The sequence below is a fragment of the Oryctolagus cuniculus genome, chromosome 1 (assembly GCF_051225735.1).
Source record: "Oryctolagus cuniculus isolate XC-2025 breed Fujian yellow rabbit chromosome 1, ASM5122573v1, whole genome shotgun sequence".
NCBI classification, from domain to species: Eukaryota; Metazoa; Chordata; class Mammalia; order Lagomorpha; family Leporidae; genus Oryctolagus; species Oryctolagus cuniculus.
Window position 1 is genome coordinate 103,675,200 of NC_142867.1, and position 15,170 is coordinate 103,690,369.

At 43.9% G+C, this 15,170-nt stretch overlaps 1 protein-coding gene and 1 pseudogene across 3 annotated transcripts in view; one reads left to right on the forward strand and one right to left on the reverse strand.

The window, feature by feature from the left end:
* Window positions 1–4,320: 4,320 nt before the first annotated feature.
* Window positions 4,321–15,170, forward strand: part of SIK2 (salt inducible kinase 2) — a 149,094-nt gene continuing 138,244 nt past the window's right edge. Inside the window, exon 1 of one of the 3 annotated variants that reach the window (XM_002708396.6) lies at window positions 4,321–4,629. In XM_002708396.6, coding sequence (XP_002708442.2) covers window positions 4,495–4,629 — 135 coding nt within the window. In that variant the 5' untranslated portion in view covers window positions 4,321–4,494. The remainder of the gene's footprint in view (window positions 4,630–15,170) is intronic. The other 2 variants (XM_008261575.5, XM_089333710.1) reach the window with 2 other exon arrangements.
* LOC127484798 (small ribosomal subunit protein eS24 pseudogene) lies at window positions 12,427–13,068 on the reverse strand (annotated as a pseudogene).

The window sequence follows — 15,170 nt, forward strand, 5'->3', positions numbered from 1 at the left end:
AACCAGAGATGAAAAAGGTGGTGGCTGTATGAGGGGCTCTTTTCTTCTTCTTCTCCCCTTTATCTTTCATTCTTTTTTTCCTGAGAGTGATGTATGTGAAGGTGTGCGTTCTCACATGTTTGTGCATGTGTACATGTGTGTATGTATAGGGATACAGAGGAGAGAAGAGGAGAAAGAGGGAGACAGGAAGAGAGAGTGAGGCAGGAGTTGGATAATATTAATAATGGCTAAAATACATACATGCATACATACATTCATATTGGAAGCAAAAACACATGAGAAACACATAAGGTTGACACAGGAGGGAAAATAGATCTTTGGATGGAGGAAACAGCTGAATCATGGAATACAAGGTTGCATACTCTAAATTAGCCCACATATATTTCTTCAGGGTTACCCTTAACAACTATCACACTATCAGCAATATTCAGAGGCACACCCACTGCATTTCCACATGGGCACAGCCACTCCTATCTCTCCTCTGTCTCTGGCCTCCCTTTCTCTAACTTCCAGACATGTGCACACGGAACTCTGCTTTTTCCAGAAACCTTTTGGTATTTCCTGCTATTCCTTTTCTTTCCATCTCCAGATTGATTCTTATTCCCAGACTGTGCAAGCTGGTAGTTGGCCTGATTATCCGATTAAAATAGGCAGATAGAAATGAGTCAATTTCTGTCCAAAAGGCATACTTCAAAGGAGATTGTTAACGCTAGTGGGCTTCTACGCACACTTTCTGATTCTTGAGTAAGTAGATTTTCATCAGCTTCACAAAGGAACCCACCTCCAGAATATTAAAGTACATTCATCTGGTTAGCAAAATGTACAGAGGAACTATTTTTGCACTGAGGTAAATATCTGAGCTGCTGGTCTAGTTAGAAGAACCATATACACCATTCCCATCAGTCCAGAAATCTGGTCAATCTTACAGCCTTGCCCATTCTGCCCCTCATTTTTGCAAAGAACATACCCTATGGCAGAATACAAAGCGAAAGGCAGAGGTACAGTGAGCAGTGGCGGGCCCAGAGGCCAGTCAATCTTGTACTAAGAAAATTATATGAAATTATATGAAATTATATACATGCATATATATTTTTTCATTAAAAGCTAAAACTGAAGAGAAGTTGAAAGAACAATAATCTATCATATCCACTTCACCTAGATTTATCAGTTTAGTATTTTACCACACGTGCATTATCTATCTTGAGTAAAGCAGTTGAGAGTTAAGTTATATATATAAAAGACTTTTTAGAAAATTTAAAATTTATTTTATTATTTATTTGGAAGGCAGTCAGACAGATATCTTCCATCTATCATTGTACCCCATAACTGGTGACATTAACTTTGATCATTTGGCTAGGGTGGTGCCTGTCACATTTCTTTGCTGTAAAAGTAACTTTGCTAACCTTTTGTAATGAATAAGAAGTTGGAAGACACTATCAGATTGTGTAGACATCCTGTTCCCCAGCCAAGTTGTACCCAATGATTTTAACGTCTATTGATAATTTTTGTCTGAATCAATGATTACCATAATGGTTGCAAAATGGTGATTTTCTAATTTCAGAGTATCTTCTACATATATTAGTTTGCATTCCACTGTCAAGAACTTTCAGCCTTCCATTTGTTGATTTATTTACTAAAAAGCTTAAGAGTAACTATGCACTTATGGATTCTTTTTTTTTTTTACATCACTGTGGTACATCTTTCTTTTTTAAAAAACTTTTATTTAATAAAATATAAATTTCCAAAGTACAGTTTATGGATTACAATGGCTTCCCCCCCCATCACTTCCCTCCCACCCACAACCATCCCATCTCCCGCTCCCTCTCCCATTCCATTCACATCAAGATTCATTTTCAATTCTCTTTATATACAGAAGATCGATTTAGCATATATTAAGTAAAGATTTCAACAGTTTTCACCCACACTGAAACACAAAGTGAAAAAATGCTGTTTGAGTACTAGTTATAGCATTAATTCACATTGTACAACACATTAAGGACAGAGATCCTACTTGAGGAGTAAGTGCACAATGACTCCTGTTGTTGGCTTAACAAATTGACACTCTTGTTTATGGCATCAGTAATCACCCTAGGCTCTTGTCATGAGTTGCCAAGGCTATGGAAGCATTTTGAGTTCGCTGACTCCGATCTTATTTAGACAAGGTCATAGTCAAAGTGGAAGTTCACTCTTCCCTTCAAAGAAAGGTACCTCCTTCTTTGATGGCCCATTCTTTCCACTGGGATCTCACTCGCAGAGATCTTTCATTTAGTTTTTTTTGTTTTGTTTTGGTTTTGGTTTTGGTTTTTTTTGCCAGAGTGTCTTGGCTTTCTATGCCTGAAATACTCTCATGGGCTCTTCAGCCAGATCCAAATGCTTTAAGGGCTGATTCTGAGGCCAGAGTGCTGTTTAGGACTTCTGCCACTGTCTTGGGGCCAGCGCTGTGGCGCAGCGGGTTAACGCCCTGGCCTGAAGTGCCAGCATCTGATATGGGCACCAGTTCTAGTCCCGGCTGCTCCACTTCCAATCCAGCTCTCTGCTGTGGCCTGGGAAAGCAGTAGAAGATTGCCTAAGTCCTTGCACCTCTGCACCCACATGGGAGACCCGGAGGAAGCTGCTGGCTCCTGGCTTCAGATCAGTGCAGCTCCAGCCATTGCAGCCATCTGGGGAGTGAACTAGCAAATGGAAAAGCTCTCTCTCTGTCTCTACCTCTCTCTCTAACTCTTTCAAATAAATAAAATAAATCTTTTTTTAAAAAAATCCACTGTCTTGTGGCAATGCAGCCATCTGGGGGCTGACTCAGCAGATGGAAGATCTCCTTCTCTCTGTCTCTCCCTTTTTCTAATTATGCTTTTCAAACAAATAAATCTGTTTTTTTTTTAATTCAGTCTTACAATCTATTTCTATCAATATTCATTCTTGAAGTTCAAATTGTCTCAGATTTGATAAATGGGGGTACCTTCAAGCTTTCTCTTTTTCTTTCGATATATCCTCCTTGACATACAAGAAATCTCTGGCATAAGAGATTTCAAGGGCTTGGAATACTTTCCTTGTCTCTGCCCTGGAATCAGCCATTTCACCAAGAGGCAGAGTTCCTCGTGGAGAATGGTATTCAGAAACAAGATCTGAGGGACAGCACTGTGGCACAGTGGGCTGAGCCACCATCTGCAATGCTGGCATCCCATATGGGCACCCGTTCCAATCTCACTGCTCCACTTCTGATCCAGCTCCCTGCTGATGCACCTGGGAAAGTAGCGACAAATGGCCCAAGTGCTTGGGCTGTTGCACCCACGTGGGGCACCCAGTGGAGTTCCAGGCTTCTGGTTTCTGGCGGTTGCCACCATTTGGGGAGTGAACCAGTAGATGGAAGATTTCTGTCTCTCCCTCTCGCTCTGCCTTTCAAACAAGTAAAATAAATCTTTTATAAAAAGGAAAGAAAGAAAGAAACCACGATCCTGGGAGTAATCTGGGGAGTACATATTTCCGGATATTAAAATACCAACTGTCCCTATTTCTTTGAGGCATTCTGTAGTGATTTACAATCCTAACTCTATCATGACCTGTGTGATCCTGGCAGATCCCCTCATTGCTAGCAGCCTACCTCATCATCTGAAAAGAGATTGGATTAGTAAGTAATTTCTTAACCTTTTCAGGGTCGCCAACACGTTTGGGATTCTGAATGGAGCTATGGTCCCATTTCCCCAGAAACACGCTCACATAAAGCAAAATGTTGCCTACATTTCAGGCAGCTCCAAGTTCCGAAGCCAGTTTGAGGCTGCAAATCCCAGGACAGAGTGTTCTCTTAGGGTCTCTTCAACGCTGCTGCTGTGAGAACGACTCCACGGAGACACCCAACTGTGGAGGGATTTATATAGCAAAGGACACAAAGGAACCTGTGAGCAATGCATTGCTCAGCCACAGTTCTTTGCTGGTGCCAAATTGAGGACGCGCTGTACTCCGAGGCGAGAGGTTTTTGGCGGGAAGGTCCCCAGGTGGGCGGAGAACGCCTGGGCGAGGAAGGAGCGCACAGGCCGGATTCGGGTCGCTGCACCCCTCCGCACCGCCCACCAGGGCTCGCTCTTGCCCTTCCGCTGGAAAGCCTAGCGACGGGGCGGGCCCGGCTTGGACCCCGCCCCCGGCAGCGAGAGGCGCTGGGGAGCCGGCGGGGCGCCAGAGCCCGGAAGGAACGCGCCGGCCAGGCCCCGCGCCCCTCCCCGCGCACCGTCCCTCCCACCCTCCCGCCCGGCGCCGACGTCGGCGGTGCTCCGGTCGCCATGGTGACCAATCGAGACCCGGTCCCGCCCCCGCCCTCCTCCCGGCCCCCTGACGTCGGTGCACGTCAGCGGCGGCGCGCGCCTGGCTGGGCCCTGCGGAGCGGGAGGGAAGGAGCGAAGGAGCGAGCTGAGCGGCGGTCGCCAAAGCCGAGCCGCGCTGCCCGCCCGCCCGCCCGCCCGCCCGCCCGCGCTCCAGTCGCCGTGTCTAGCAGCGGGGCCCAGCATGGTCATGGCGGATGGCCCGAGGCACTTGCAGCGCGGGCCGGTCCGGGTGGGGTTCTACGACATCGAGGGCACGCTGGGCAAGGGCAACTTCGCGGTGGTGAAGCTGGGGCGGCACCGGATCACCAAGACGGAGGTGCGGCCCGGGGTTCGGCGGGAGCGTCTGAGGCGAGGGTTCGGGAGAGGAACTGTTTACCGAAAAGGGTGGCTGCAGCGGTGGGGCCGGGGTGGGGGGGGCACGAGGCCGCGCCACTCGCTCAGGCGAGCGGGCCTGGGGCCGCGAGGACCCAGGAGGTGCAGGGTATCGGGGCCGGGCTCCCCCGGACTCCGGCGCCGTCCGAATGGCAGCCCGACCAGCTGGGGCTTCGCTTTCCCCCTCGCCGCCTCCGGTGGCCACTCGGAATTTCGCCTCGAGCCTCCCACCCGGGCCGTGACCTGGTCTGTGGCCTCCGCTCCGCAGCCCAAGTTCCGCGTCTTCCCTGCTTTCGGCGGGGGGTGGGGTGGGAGGGGAAGTCTCGGTGCTCCGGGACTGCGCCGTGAGAGACGGCGCCCGCTCGCAGACGGCACCGGCTGCGCTCGGGCTGCGCGGCCGGGAGGACCGCGCGCCCCCCTGACCCCGACGGCCCGGCCCTGCCCGGCGAGGAAGGGGCCGGGGGGCCGGGTGTAGGCACTGGCAGTCTCCTCTCGCTCCTCTCGCCCCGCAGTGTCTCTGGTGTTGAGTGTCTGGCGAGCTTGATCAGTTGCCTGAGGCATTTCCATCTAATGCTCCAGACAATAGAACTGGTTAAAATGGTCATCTGCGTTTGCACCGTTGGTGGGTTAGCCTCTCTCTGGCTCAGGGGGTGTCCCCTTGGCCAGTGGGCGTTCTGGCCGTGAATGCGCATTCCTGAAGCCACATCGGATTCTGTCCGCTCCCCGAGCCCTCGGCGGCTTGCTGACGGGCGCAGCCCGCATCCCCCTCCGGCGCACATTCGAATGCACCACACATAATTCCTCCCGAGTCTCTTTCTTACCTAACCCGCCCCCCTTCCTTCCACTGCCTGAAGCTCCTCTCCTGAGGTCTCTATTTTAAAGACGCGCACATCAAATATCTTAGGAAAACGGTCGAGAGACACCCATTCTTTGAAATAAAACCTGCCGGTTTGGATGTACTCTGTTCTCATTGTGGCAGCCACTGGGTCGTGATGCTTTTTCAGCCCGCCCCACACGACCATCTCATTTTTCGGTTTTTTCCCGGTATTAGTATGAATACACTGGAGTTTGAATGTGGAGTAAAGTAGAACTTTTTTTCCCCCCCAGAATGACTTATGTAAGGCGAAGGTTGTTTGAAAACTTGAGTGATTTTTGTGGCTGTTGCTGTGCTTGGAAATTTTGCCTAACGTCCATTGCTTTTTGGAGTCTGTGTCATTCTGTCATCTCCACGTTTTGCTTCCCCTGCTGATCCTGAAGCAACCTCCATTGGACCTATTTTTTTAGCGTGAGGACCAAGGTCACAGATTTTCCTCTTACAGATTTACAACTGTTGGCAGTTTAGGTTAAGTTTGGAATGATAGTGATAGTTTTACTGTAGTGACATTACCGAATCTTTCTGTAGCTTAATCCCATCCCAGCATTTTTAAAAATGAGGAAAGTGGCTCCATTCCTCTGAAGAGCGTGTCTAATGCCATGCTGTCCTCCCTTGCACGCCATAAAAAGAAGGCATTTTAGATGCACGTTTTTGCAGGAATCCTGACTTAATGGCTTTGTAAAACTCCAGTTGTGCCTCACAAAGGGGTTCTAGGGAACTTCTGATCCACGTTATTTTGTGAATTATAAACTCATCTGTTCCTTTTTTATTTTTTTGTCACAAGCTCCTATTGGTACTAACAGCAAGATTTAATAAAGTCAACTGTTATTTATCAGGTCAAATTTAGTTAGCATGCGGTATCTGTGGGTACTTAAGTGGAGCTGGTAGTGCCTGACACTTTCTCTTGAGATTGTCCATTCCAATGGTGTCCTTTTTAAGCGTACATGTCTTAGAGAGCTAGGGGGCACTGTGGAGTAATAGAGTCGTTTAGTTATTGGTAGTGTGAGATCAATGCATTTATAATTGAAGACGGCAACCAGATGGTGCAAGAGCACTCAGATCCTAAATTGTCTGTGTAGTATGTAAAATGATTTAAGTTAAAAGTCACTGTTTTAGTCCATGGGACCTGTCTTGTGCATTTTTTTATTATTATTATTTTTTGACAGGCAGAGTGGACAGTGAGAGAGAGGCAGAGAGAAAGGTCTTCCTTTGCCGTTGGTTCACCCTCCAATGGCCGCCACGGCTGGTGCGCTTAGGCCAGTGCACCGCGCTGATCCGAAGCTAGGAGCCAGGTGCTTCTCCTGGTCTCCCTTGGGGTGGAGGGCCCAAGCACTTGGGCTATCCTCCACTGACCTCCCGGGCCACAGCAGAGAGCTGGCCTGGAAGAGGAGCAACCGGGACAGAATCGTGCGTCCCGACTGTGACTAGAACCCGGTGTGCCGGCACCGCAGGCGGAGGATTAGCCTATTGAGCCGCGCGCGGCGCAGCCAGCTACGTCTTGTGCATTTTAAAAGTACTAATTAGCCAAAATAGTGTGAATTTAAGATGGGTGAATGTTTTTGTGGTCATTTGCTATCAGGGGATGTATTTAGTCCCGGTTGGGGCGCCGGATTCTGTCCCGGTTGCCCCTCTTCCAGGCCAGCTCTCTGCTGTGGCCAGGGAGTGCAGTGGAGGATGGCCCAAGTGCTTGGGCCCTGCACCCCATGGGAGACCAGGAGAAGCACCTGGCTCCTGCCTTTGGATCGGCGCAGTGCGCCGGCCGCGGCAGCCATTGGAGGGTGAACCAACGGCAAAAGGAAGACCTTTCTCTCTTTCTCTCTCTCTCACTGTCCACTCTGCCTGTCAAAATAAATAAATAAATAAATAATAATAAAAAAGAAGTGAGGAAGATGGCAAGGCAGTGGCTGAACAGAAAAGTTCCTGTAGATCTTGATACATTTTATAAAGTTAGTTTGTGAACTTTTATAGGTAATTTACATTCAGAGTTGTTCAGCTAGAGCACAGCCTCAGTTTTTTCTTTAAAGAACACTATTTGATGTTAATGAGGGTTTTTTTAAAGCATTGTTTATTTTCTACATCCACTGGATGTGGATGTGTGTCTTTTTTTTTTTTTAAGGTTTATTTATTGTTTGAAAGTCAGAGTTATACAGAGAGAGGGAGAGGTCTTCCATCTGATGGTTCACTCCCCAATTGGCTGCAACGGCCGGAGCTGTGCCGATTCGAAGCCAGGAGCCAGGAGCTTCCTCTGTGTCTCCCACGTGGGTGCAGGGGCCTAAGCACTTGGGCCATCCTCCACTGCTTTCCTAGGCCACAGCAGAGAGCTGGATTGGAAATGGAGCAGCCAGGACTCGAACCGGTACCCATATGGGATACTGGCACTGCAAGCAGCAGCTTAACCCACTGCACCAGCCCCAGTGGGTGTGTGTCTTTAATATATACAACTAACTACCTTAAAACTGTAATAAAGCTAGTGAAGTCTTTAACGTTTTGTTTTATTTTAGGTTCATTGTTGAATATACTACAATAGTAGAACAATTACAGAATCAACAAACTGTTACAATTAATCCTATTGTTTATAAAAGTATCTTTGTATACTGTGCTCTAACATCAGTGTAAGTTTGCATGTTTCAAGCCTTAGAAGCCTCTTCCCCAGGTTGGGTCCAGAGGCAGATTTCAGAGTAAGCATCTGTGCAGAGTGTCATGTGCAGTCGGGGCACAGTCAGGCCTTCCGTTACTGATGGGCTCTTCTCTGTCCCTTGTCCTGTATTACGCAGAGATAATGTATGCTGTGCAGAGCTTGTGAGTTCCAAGTTTGCTTCCCTTTTGGAAAAAAAAAATCATCATTTTAATCTACTCTTTTTTTTTTTTATTTTTATTTATTTATTTTTTTGACAGGCAGAGTGGACAGTGAGAGAGAGACAGAGAGAAAGGTCTTCCTTTGCCGTTGGTCCACCCTCCAATGGCCGCCGCGGCCGGCGCACTGCGCTGATCCGAAGGCAGGAGCCAGGTGCTTCTCCTGGTCTCCCTTACAGGTGCAGGGCCCAAGCACCTGGGCCATCCTCCACTGCACTCCCTGGCCACAGCAGAGAGCTGGCCTGGAAGAGGGGCAACCGGGACAGAATCCGGTGCCCTGACCGGGACTAGAACCCGGTGTGCCGGCGCCACAAGGCGGAGGATTAGCCTAGTGAGCCGCGGCGCCGGCCAATCTACTCTATCAAATAGTAACATTGCTCAAGGAGTCGGTGCTGTGGTGTATTGGGTAAAGCTGCCACCAGCTCTCTGCTGTGGCTTGGGAAAGCAGTGGAGGATGGCCCAAGTCCTTGGGCCCCTGCACCCGCGTAGGAGACCCAGAAGAAGCTCCTGGCTTCGGATCGGCATAGCTCCAGCAATTGTGGCTAATTGGGGAGTGAACCAGCAGATGGAAGACCTCCCCCCACCCCCCACCTCTCCTTCTTTTTTTTTTCTTTCTCTGTGTAACTCTAACTTAAAAAAAAAGTTGTTCAAGAAGTATAATTACATCATCATCTGAAGCAGCTATTCCTGTGTTAGATCTCTATGTAAATTTTACACACAAAGGGAAGGCAGGTGGTGGTAGAATTCAGCTTCTTAATACAATATTTCATAAAAGCTTTGTAGTACTGGTTTGTGGCTTATGATTTAGAGAAGCTAGTTTTACAGAATTAGCATATGGGAAAAGAATAATAGCATTTAGGCAATTAAACTATTTTAGGCAGTAGTAGTTGTTAGTTTGCTATTCTGTGAGTGTCCTTAAGTGGTGTTTTGTTTTATTAATACTTTACCAGAAAATAACTATCTTTCTAGCTAAATTTTTTGTCTCAAGTAAAATTCCAGAAAGACTACTTGTGCCCCTAAATTTGTTTCCTATTAAAGAAGCAGTGTCTTACTGTAGAAAATAAAAAGGATAAAGAAAAGCGTAGTATACAAAGAAAGTGTATGTATGGTGCCTCCCATCAATGGCAATAAACCATTCTTAACAATGTGGCATTTTCCTCTATAATCTCTTTTTAAAATGCATTTTTCCATAGATGGGATCACATGATACATATGTATAAATTGTATTCTTTTATTTACTTAACATTGTAACCTAAGAATTTTGCTTATTCTCTAAAACTATAAAACATTTCTAATGGCTGCATAGGGTTGTACTTTGTGGATGAATCTCATTTTACTTAATGATTCCCTTATCATTGAATATTGCATAGTTTTTAAGTTTTCAGTTATATAGTAAATAATTTGCAGTGAGCATTTTTGTGTCTATAATTGTGATTCTGCATTTTAAGTATTTTTGAGGAGAGTAGTTGCTGGTAAATTCTTAGAAGGGAAATCAGAGAAGATATTACTTTTTTATTAAAGATCTATATGTATATATTTATTACCAAATCTGTCATGTTGATTATTAAAAAATTAAAAAATATAGATAAGTGGTAAGGAAAGTATTACCCATAATATCATTATTCACAGGCAACCATCATTAGCTATTTTCAGATCTTTTCTATCACAGATAACTTGAGTTTTCCTCAACACCATGCCTCTTTGAGAAAACTACTTTTTTCACTAAAGAGATTTCTTTATGCATTTTGGAGCTTTTATATTTAGGCACAAATGTTTACCACCTTAAAATGTAGTAGTTTTTAAAGCTTTCTAGACCAGAGTACCAAAATTGCATTTTTATAGCAAGGAAAAAAAACAAGAGAAAGAGACTATATTCAGATTATGATGTTTCTTGAAGAGAACTTATTTTTAATACATTTGAATTTTTTATTTTGTTTTAAAATTTTAAAACTCTTCATTAGTCTTCTGTTAATCTTGTACTGTGAAAATTTCATATTTTAAGATGCAGCTGTTCTTTGTGCAACAGAAGGATTTGTTATCACATAACTTAATCACTACTTATATTTTGGCCTATGTGTGATCTTTAATTGCATATATCAAAATAGAAATTATATTTGTCATGGAATATAAATACTTTATTACAATTGTCCTCTAGTGTGTTGGCACCCCAGACAAATAATATTTGGCAAATGATTCAAAATATTGTTAGAAATGATCTGTTCTATTTTGGCAGGGGAATAAACATGCAAAATAAAGAGTTGTGTAAATTCTTATATTCTGTAGAAATATTTAACTTTAGCAGAGTTTATTGTGTTCTGATTTTAAATCCTCAGGGAAATTCTATCAGAATCAAGCAATTAAGAAAACATTTCTTTGGAAATAACTGAAACTGGCCTCTCTCCTTGGATTCACATGATATTTGATTTATGGTCCACTGCTGATTGAGCATTCATTTCCTTGGAGTCAACTGGATTCCAAAATGCCTTAAGATATCTTTCCTCTTTAGTGTACCTAGTGCCTCTCCTACTTTCTATCTTCTTGAAATTTCTTTATATAGAACGTTTATAAAAATACCGTCTCATCCTTTAAAGAGCCTACGTATCCAATTTGAGATTACCAAAAGGTTGAAAGTTAAACAGGAATTTCATTAGAAACTTTTTTTTTTTTTTTTGGACAGGTAGAGTTATAGACAGTGAGAGAGACAGAGAGAAAGGTCTTCCTTCCGTTGATTCACTTCCCAAATGGCTGCTACGGCTGACGCTGTGCCGATCCGAAGCCAGGAGCCAGGTGCTTCTTCCTGGTCTCCCATGCGGGTGCGGGGACCCTAGCTAGCACTTGGGCCATCCTCCACTGCCCTCCCAGGCCACAGCAGAGAGCTGGACTGGAAGAGGAGCAACCGGGACTAGAACCTGGTGCCCATATGGGATGCTGGTGCCACAGGCAGAGGATTAACCAAATGAACCCTGCCGCTGGCCCTAGTAACTATTTTTAAAAAACATTTTTTGAAAGATTTACTTTTATTTATTTAAAAGGCAGAGTTACAGAGAGGTAGAGACAGACAGATCCTCCATCCACTGGTTCACTCCCCAAATGGCCTCAGTGGCGGGGAGCCAGGAGCTTCTCCAGTTCTCCCATATGGCCTAAGCACTTGGACCATCCTCTGTTGCTTTCCCAGGCACACTAGCAGGGAGTTGCATCAGAAGTGGAGCAGCCAGGACTCAGACCAGCACCAGCACTGGAGACCCAGGTTTTGACCCAGTCTTTAATCCATTGCACCACAGCACTGGCCCCTTTTAAAAACATTTTAAAAATAAATAGTTTAAGAACTGAATCTTGGGTGAATTACACTGGGAAACAAAGCTGCAAGTTCATTGTGGTTTTCCCCAGTTACAGAAGTTGTGAATGTTCACTGTAGACCTTGTTGAAAAGAGCAAAGAAGAAAATTAACATCTTACTTTCACTTTTCAGACCCAGGGATAGCCACTGTTGATATTTGGTTCATTTTCTGTTTGTTATTCATTTTCTGTTTGTTATAAAATATATGTGTGATAAAATTGATATTATTTATATACATGATGTTTTTTACTTAACATATTTTCAACATTCTTCCAGTTTCCCATGTGTAAAGCATAGTTAAATAGTATTCTTGAATGTAACCATCCATATTATATTTAATCAGTTTCTTACTAATGAACATTCAGTTTATTTCTCTCTCTTGCTGTCTCTGTAACATGATGTTTCAGAAGACATTCCTCTACTTACATCTTTGTGCACATCTGCGTGTTTCCTTGGGGAAATTCCATAGCAGTGACATTCTTGGGTCAGGGACTAACATACATCACATCAATGATGTAAGACACCAAATTACCCTCCAGAAAAGTATCTGTTAATTTTTACCAGGAAGACTGCATATTCACCAGGAATATTACTACTTAAGTCTGCCGGTTTAATAGGGGAAAGCAGTATTCTGTTCTGGGTTTTTGAATTTACTAGTTTTTTTGCATTGATAAAAAATGCTTATACTTTCTTTTATTTATTTCCACTCCTTTGGCTAGTTTGTTATGCAATTTTATATGAATGTTTGTATAGTTTATTAACTCTCTTATAAAAAATTCATATGATCCCTGCAGTTAGTCATTCCAAAATCTTGTATACCTGCTTTTTGCCAGTACCAACACTGGCCTTTGCAGCCCCTCTGACTTTTTCATCCTGTTCTTATGCTCCGTTCAGTATTTTCTTGGGGTCTTTTTCTTCTTATATAGACATGTCCTGCAAATCTATGTTTGGGTTCATTTTTCTTTGCATAACCCCAGGAATTGTAAATCATGCCAAAGCCAGTTGTCCTGCTACCACCAAAATGAGTTCTGATCTAAACACAAAGATAACATCTGTTGTGGTCTTATACATTTTGACTGATTTTCCCCAAATTTCTTAGGGACTGTTACCTTTCCAGGGTGAAGAACATTCATGACCATTTGTTTCCTCTGAAGTAACTGGTTGGTGGTGATCCTCCTGGTCTGCATATTCACAATATCATAGATAATGGTAGTCAATCCTCAGGGAAGAAAAGCTAACCCAGGGAAAGATCAAAATTTAGCTTTTCTTCCCTGCCTAAATTCAAAATATGGCTGTATACTTTTGCATCATCTTTAAGTCAAAAAAGCACAATTGAACCATCATAAATTGGAGAACTACATAAACTTGAAAGTCTGTGTATTTAATTTCAAACATTTAGTTGTTTGGTAAGGATAGTGCTATTTGGTTATTCGGAAAGGCAGTGTAAGAACTGGTATATTAGTAGGAAATAATGCTAAGACAGTAAGCACATACTAATCCCTCCTGATTTGTTGTCAGAATAGTTCTTATTGTGTGACTTCCTTATAAAGTCAAAGCTAAGTTTAATTAAAATTTGAAAATTTAAAAAAATCTTCTTACTCATCAGTTTAACACAGTTTTCATTTTTTAAAAAAGATTTATTTATTTATTTGAAAGAATTACCTAAAGAGGAGAGGCAGAGAGAGAGAGAGAGGTCTTCCATCCGCTGGTTCACTCCCCAGTTGGCTTCAATGGCACGAGCTCTGATGATCCAAAGCCAGGAGCCAGGAGCTTCTTCCAGGTCTCCCACGTGGGTGCAGGTGCCCAGGGTCGTAAGCCACGTTCTACTGCTTTCTCTGGCCATAGCAGAGAGCTGGACTGGGAGAGGGACATCTGGGACTTGAACCAGTGCCCATATGGGATGTTGGCACTGCAGGTGGTGGCTTTACCTGTGATACCACAGCGCCGGCCACATCATTTTTTTTTTTTTTAAGATTTATTTATTGATGGCCGGCGCCACGGCTCAATAAGCTAATCCTCTGCCTAGCGGCGCAGGCACACCAGGTTCTAGTCCCGGTCGGGGTGCCCAATTCTGTCCCGGTTGCCCCTCTTCTAGGCCAGCTCTCTGCTGTGGCCTGGGAGTACAGTGCAGGATGGCCCAAGTGCTTGGGCCCTACACACCATGGGAGGCCAGGAGAAGCACCTGGCTCCTGGCTTCGGATCAGCGCAGTGCGCCCGCTGCAGCGCGCCGGCCGCAGCGGCCATTGGAGGGTGAACCAATGGCAAAACCATTGGAGGGTGAACCAACGGCAAAGGAAGACCTTTCTCTCTGTCTGTCTCTCTCTCTCACTATCCACTCTGCCTTTAAAAAAAAAAAAAAAAAAAAGAAAGGCAGTTACATGGGCAGGGGGTAGAGTGCACTTCCATCTGCATGTTCACTCCCCAAGTGGCTACAACAGCCAAGGCAGGTTGAGGCCAAATCCAGAAGTCAAGAACTCTGTGTTTCCTATGTGGGAGGAGGGGCTCAGGTACTTGGGCTATCTGCTGCTTTCTGAGGCCATAAGCAGGGAACTGGATTGGAAGTGGATATCAGACTTGAACCGGCGCCCAGATAGGATGCTGGTGTTGTAGGTGATGCCTTCATGCCTTTATCCACTGCACCACAGTGCCGGCTCCCATAGTTTTCATTTCTACTCTTTAATTTTTTTGTTCTTCCACATTTGTGTTTTATGTAGTTGCTACATTCATATTTATTGTTTTCACCTAACATTATTGGGACCATTTCTATGCATTTGGTTTTAACTGATATTTAAATCTTAAAAAATAAACTATGTTCTATAGAATTTAGAAAACAAGAAAATGAAAATGACTAATATTTCATAGGTAGAGAAAATAGCATATATGATAAATTAGTGTCTCTCATTTCTCTTACGAGAAAATATTTGCTTATTGAAGAACAATTGCACCAAAAAGTAGAAAGCAGGAAGTAATCCGATCTTTTCATTCACTGATAATTTTCTGTCATATTTGAGTCTCATTTTTCCTGGTCTTTTTCTCTGTATACTTCGTGTTGAGATGTCACTGGTACCCTGATTTTCTATTTAATATTTTAGTTTTAAGCATTTTCCCATTATTAAAAGGAGCCATTTAATTGCTATTATAATATTCATCATATAATCTTAACCATATTCATGTAATTATTTCCCAATTATTTCTATTTTTAGTATTATAAATAAGTACTGAAAATATTTTCTTGAATTTTTGTCATTATTTCAGATAATATCCTTAAGATTTTTCAGAAGTAGAATCTTTAGGCCAAATGGGGTAAATTTTAGGGTTCTTAAAGACTACCAAATTGCTTTACAGAAAAATGATTGCATATTTTATATTGCTACCAGCAGCCTTATAAAAGTGATGGTTTTATTGATGCCTAGTTTACAAGG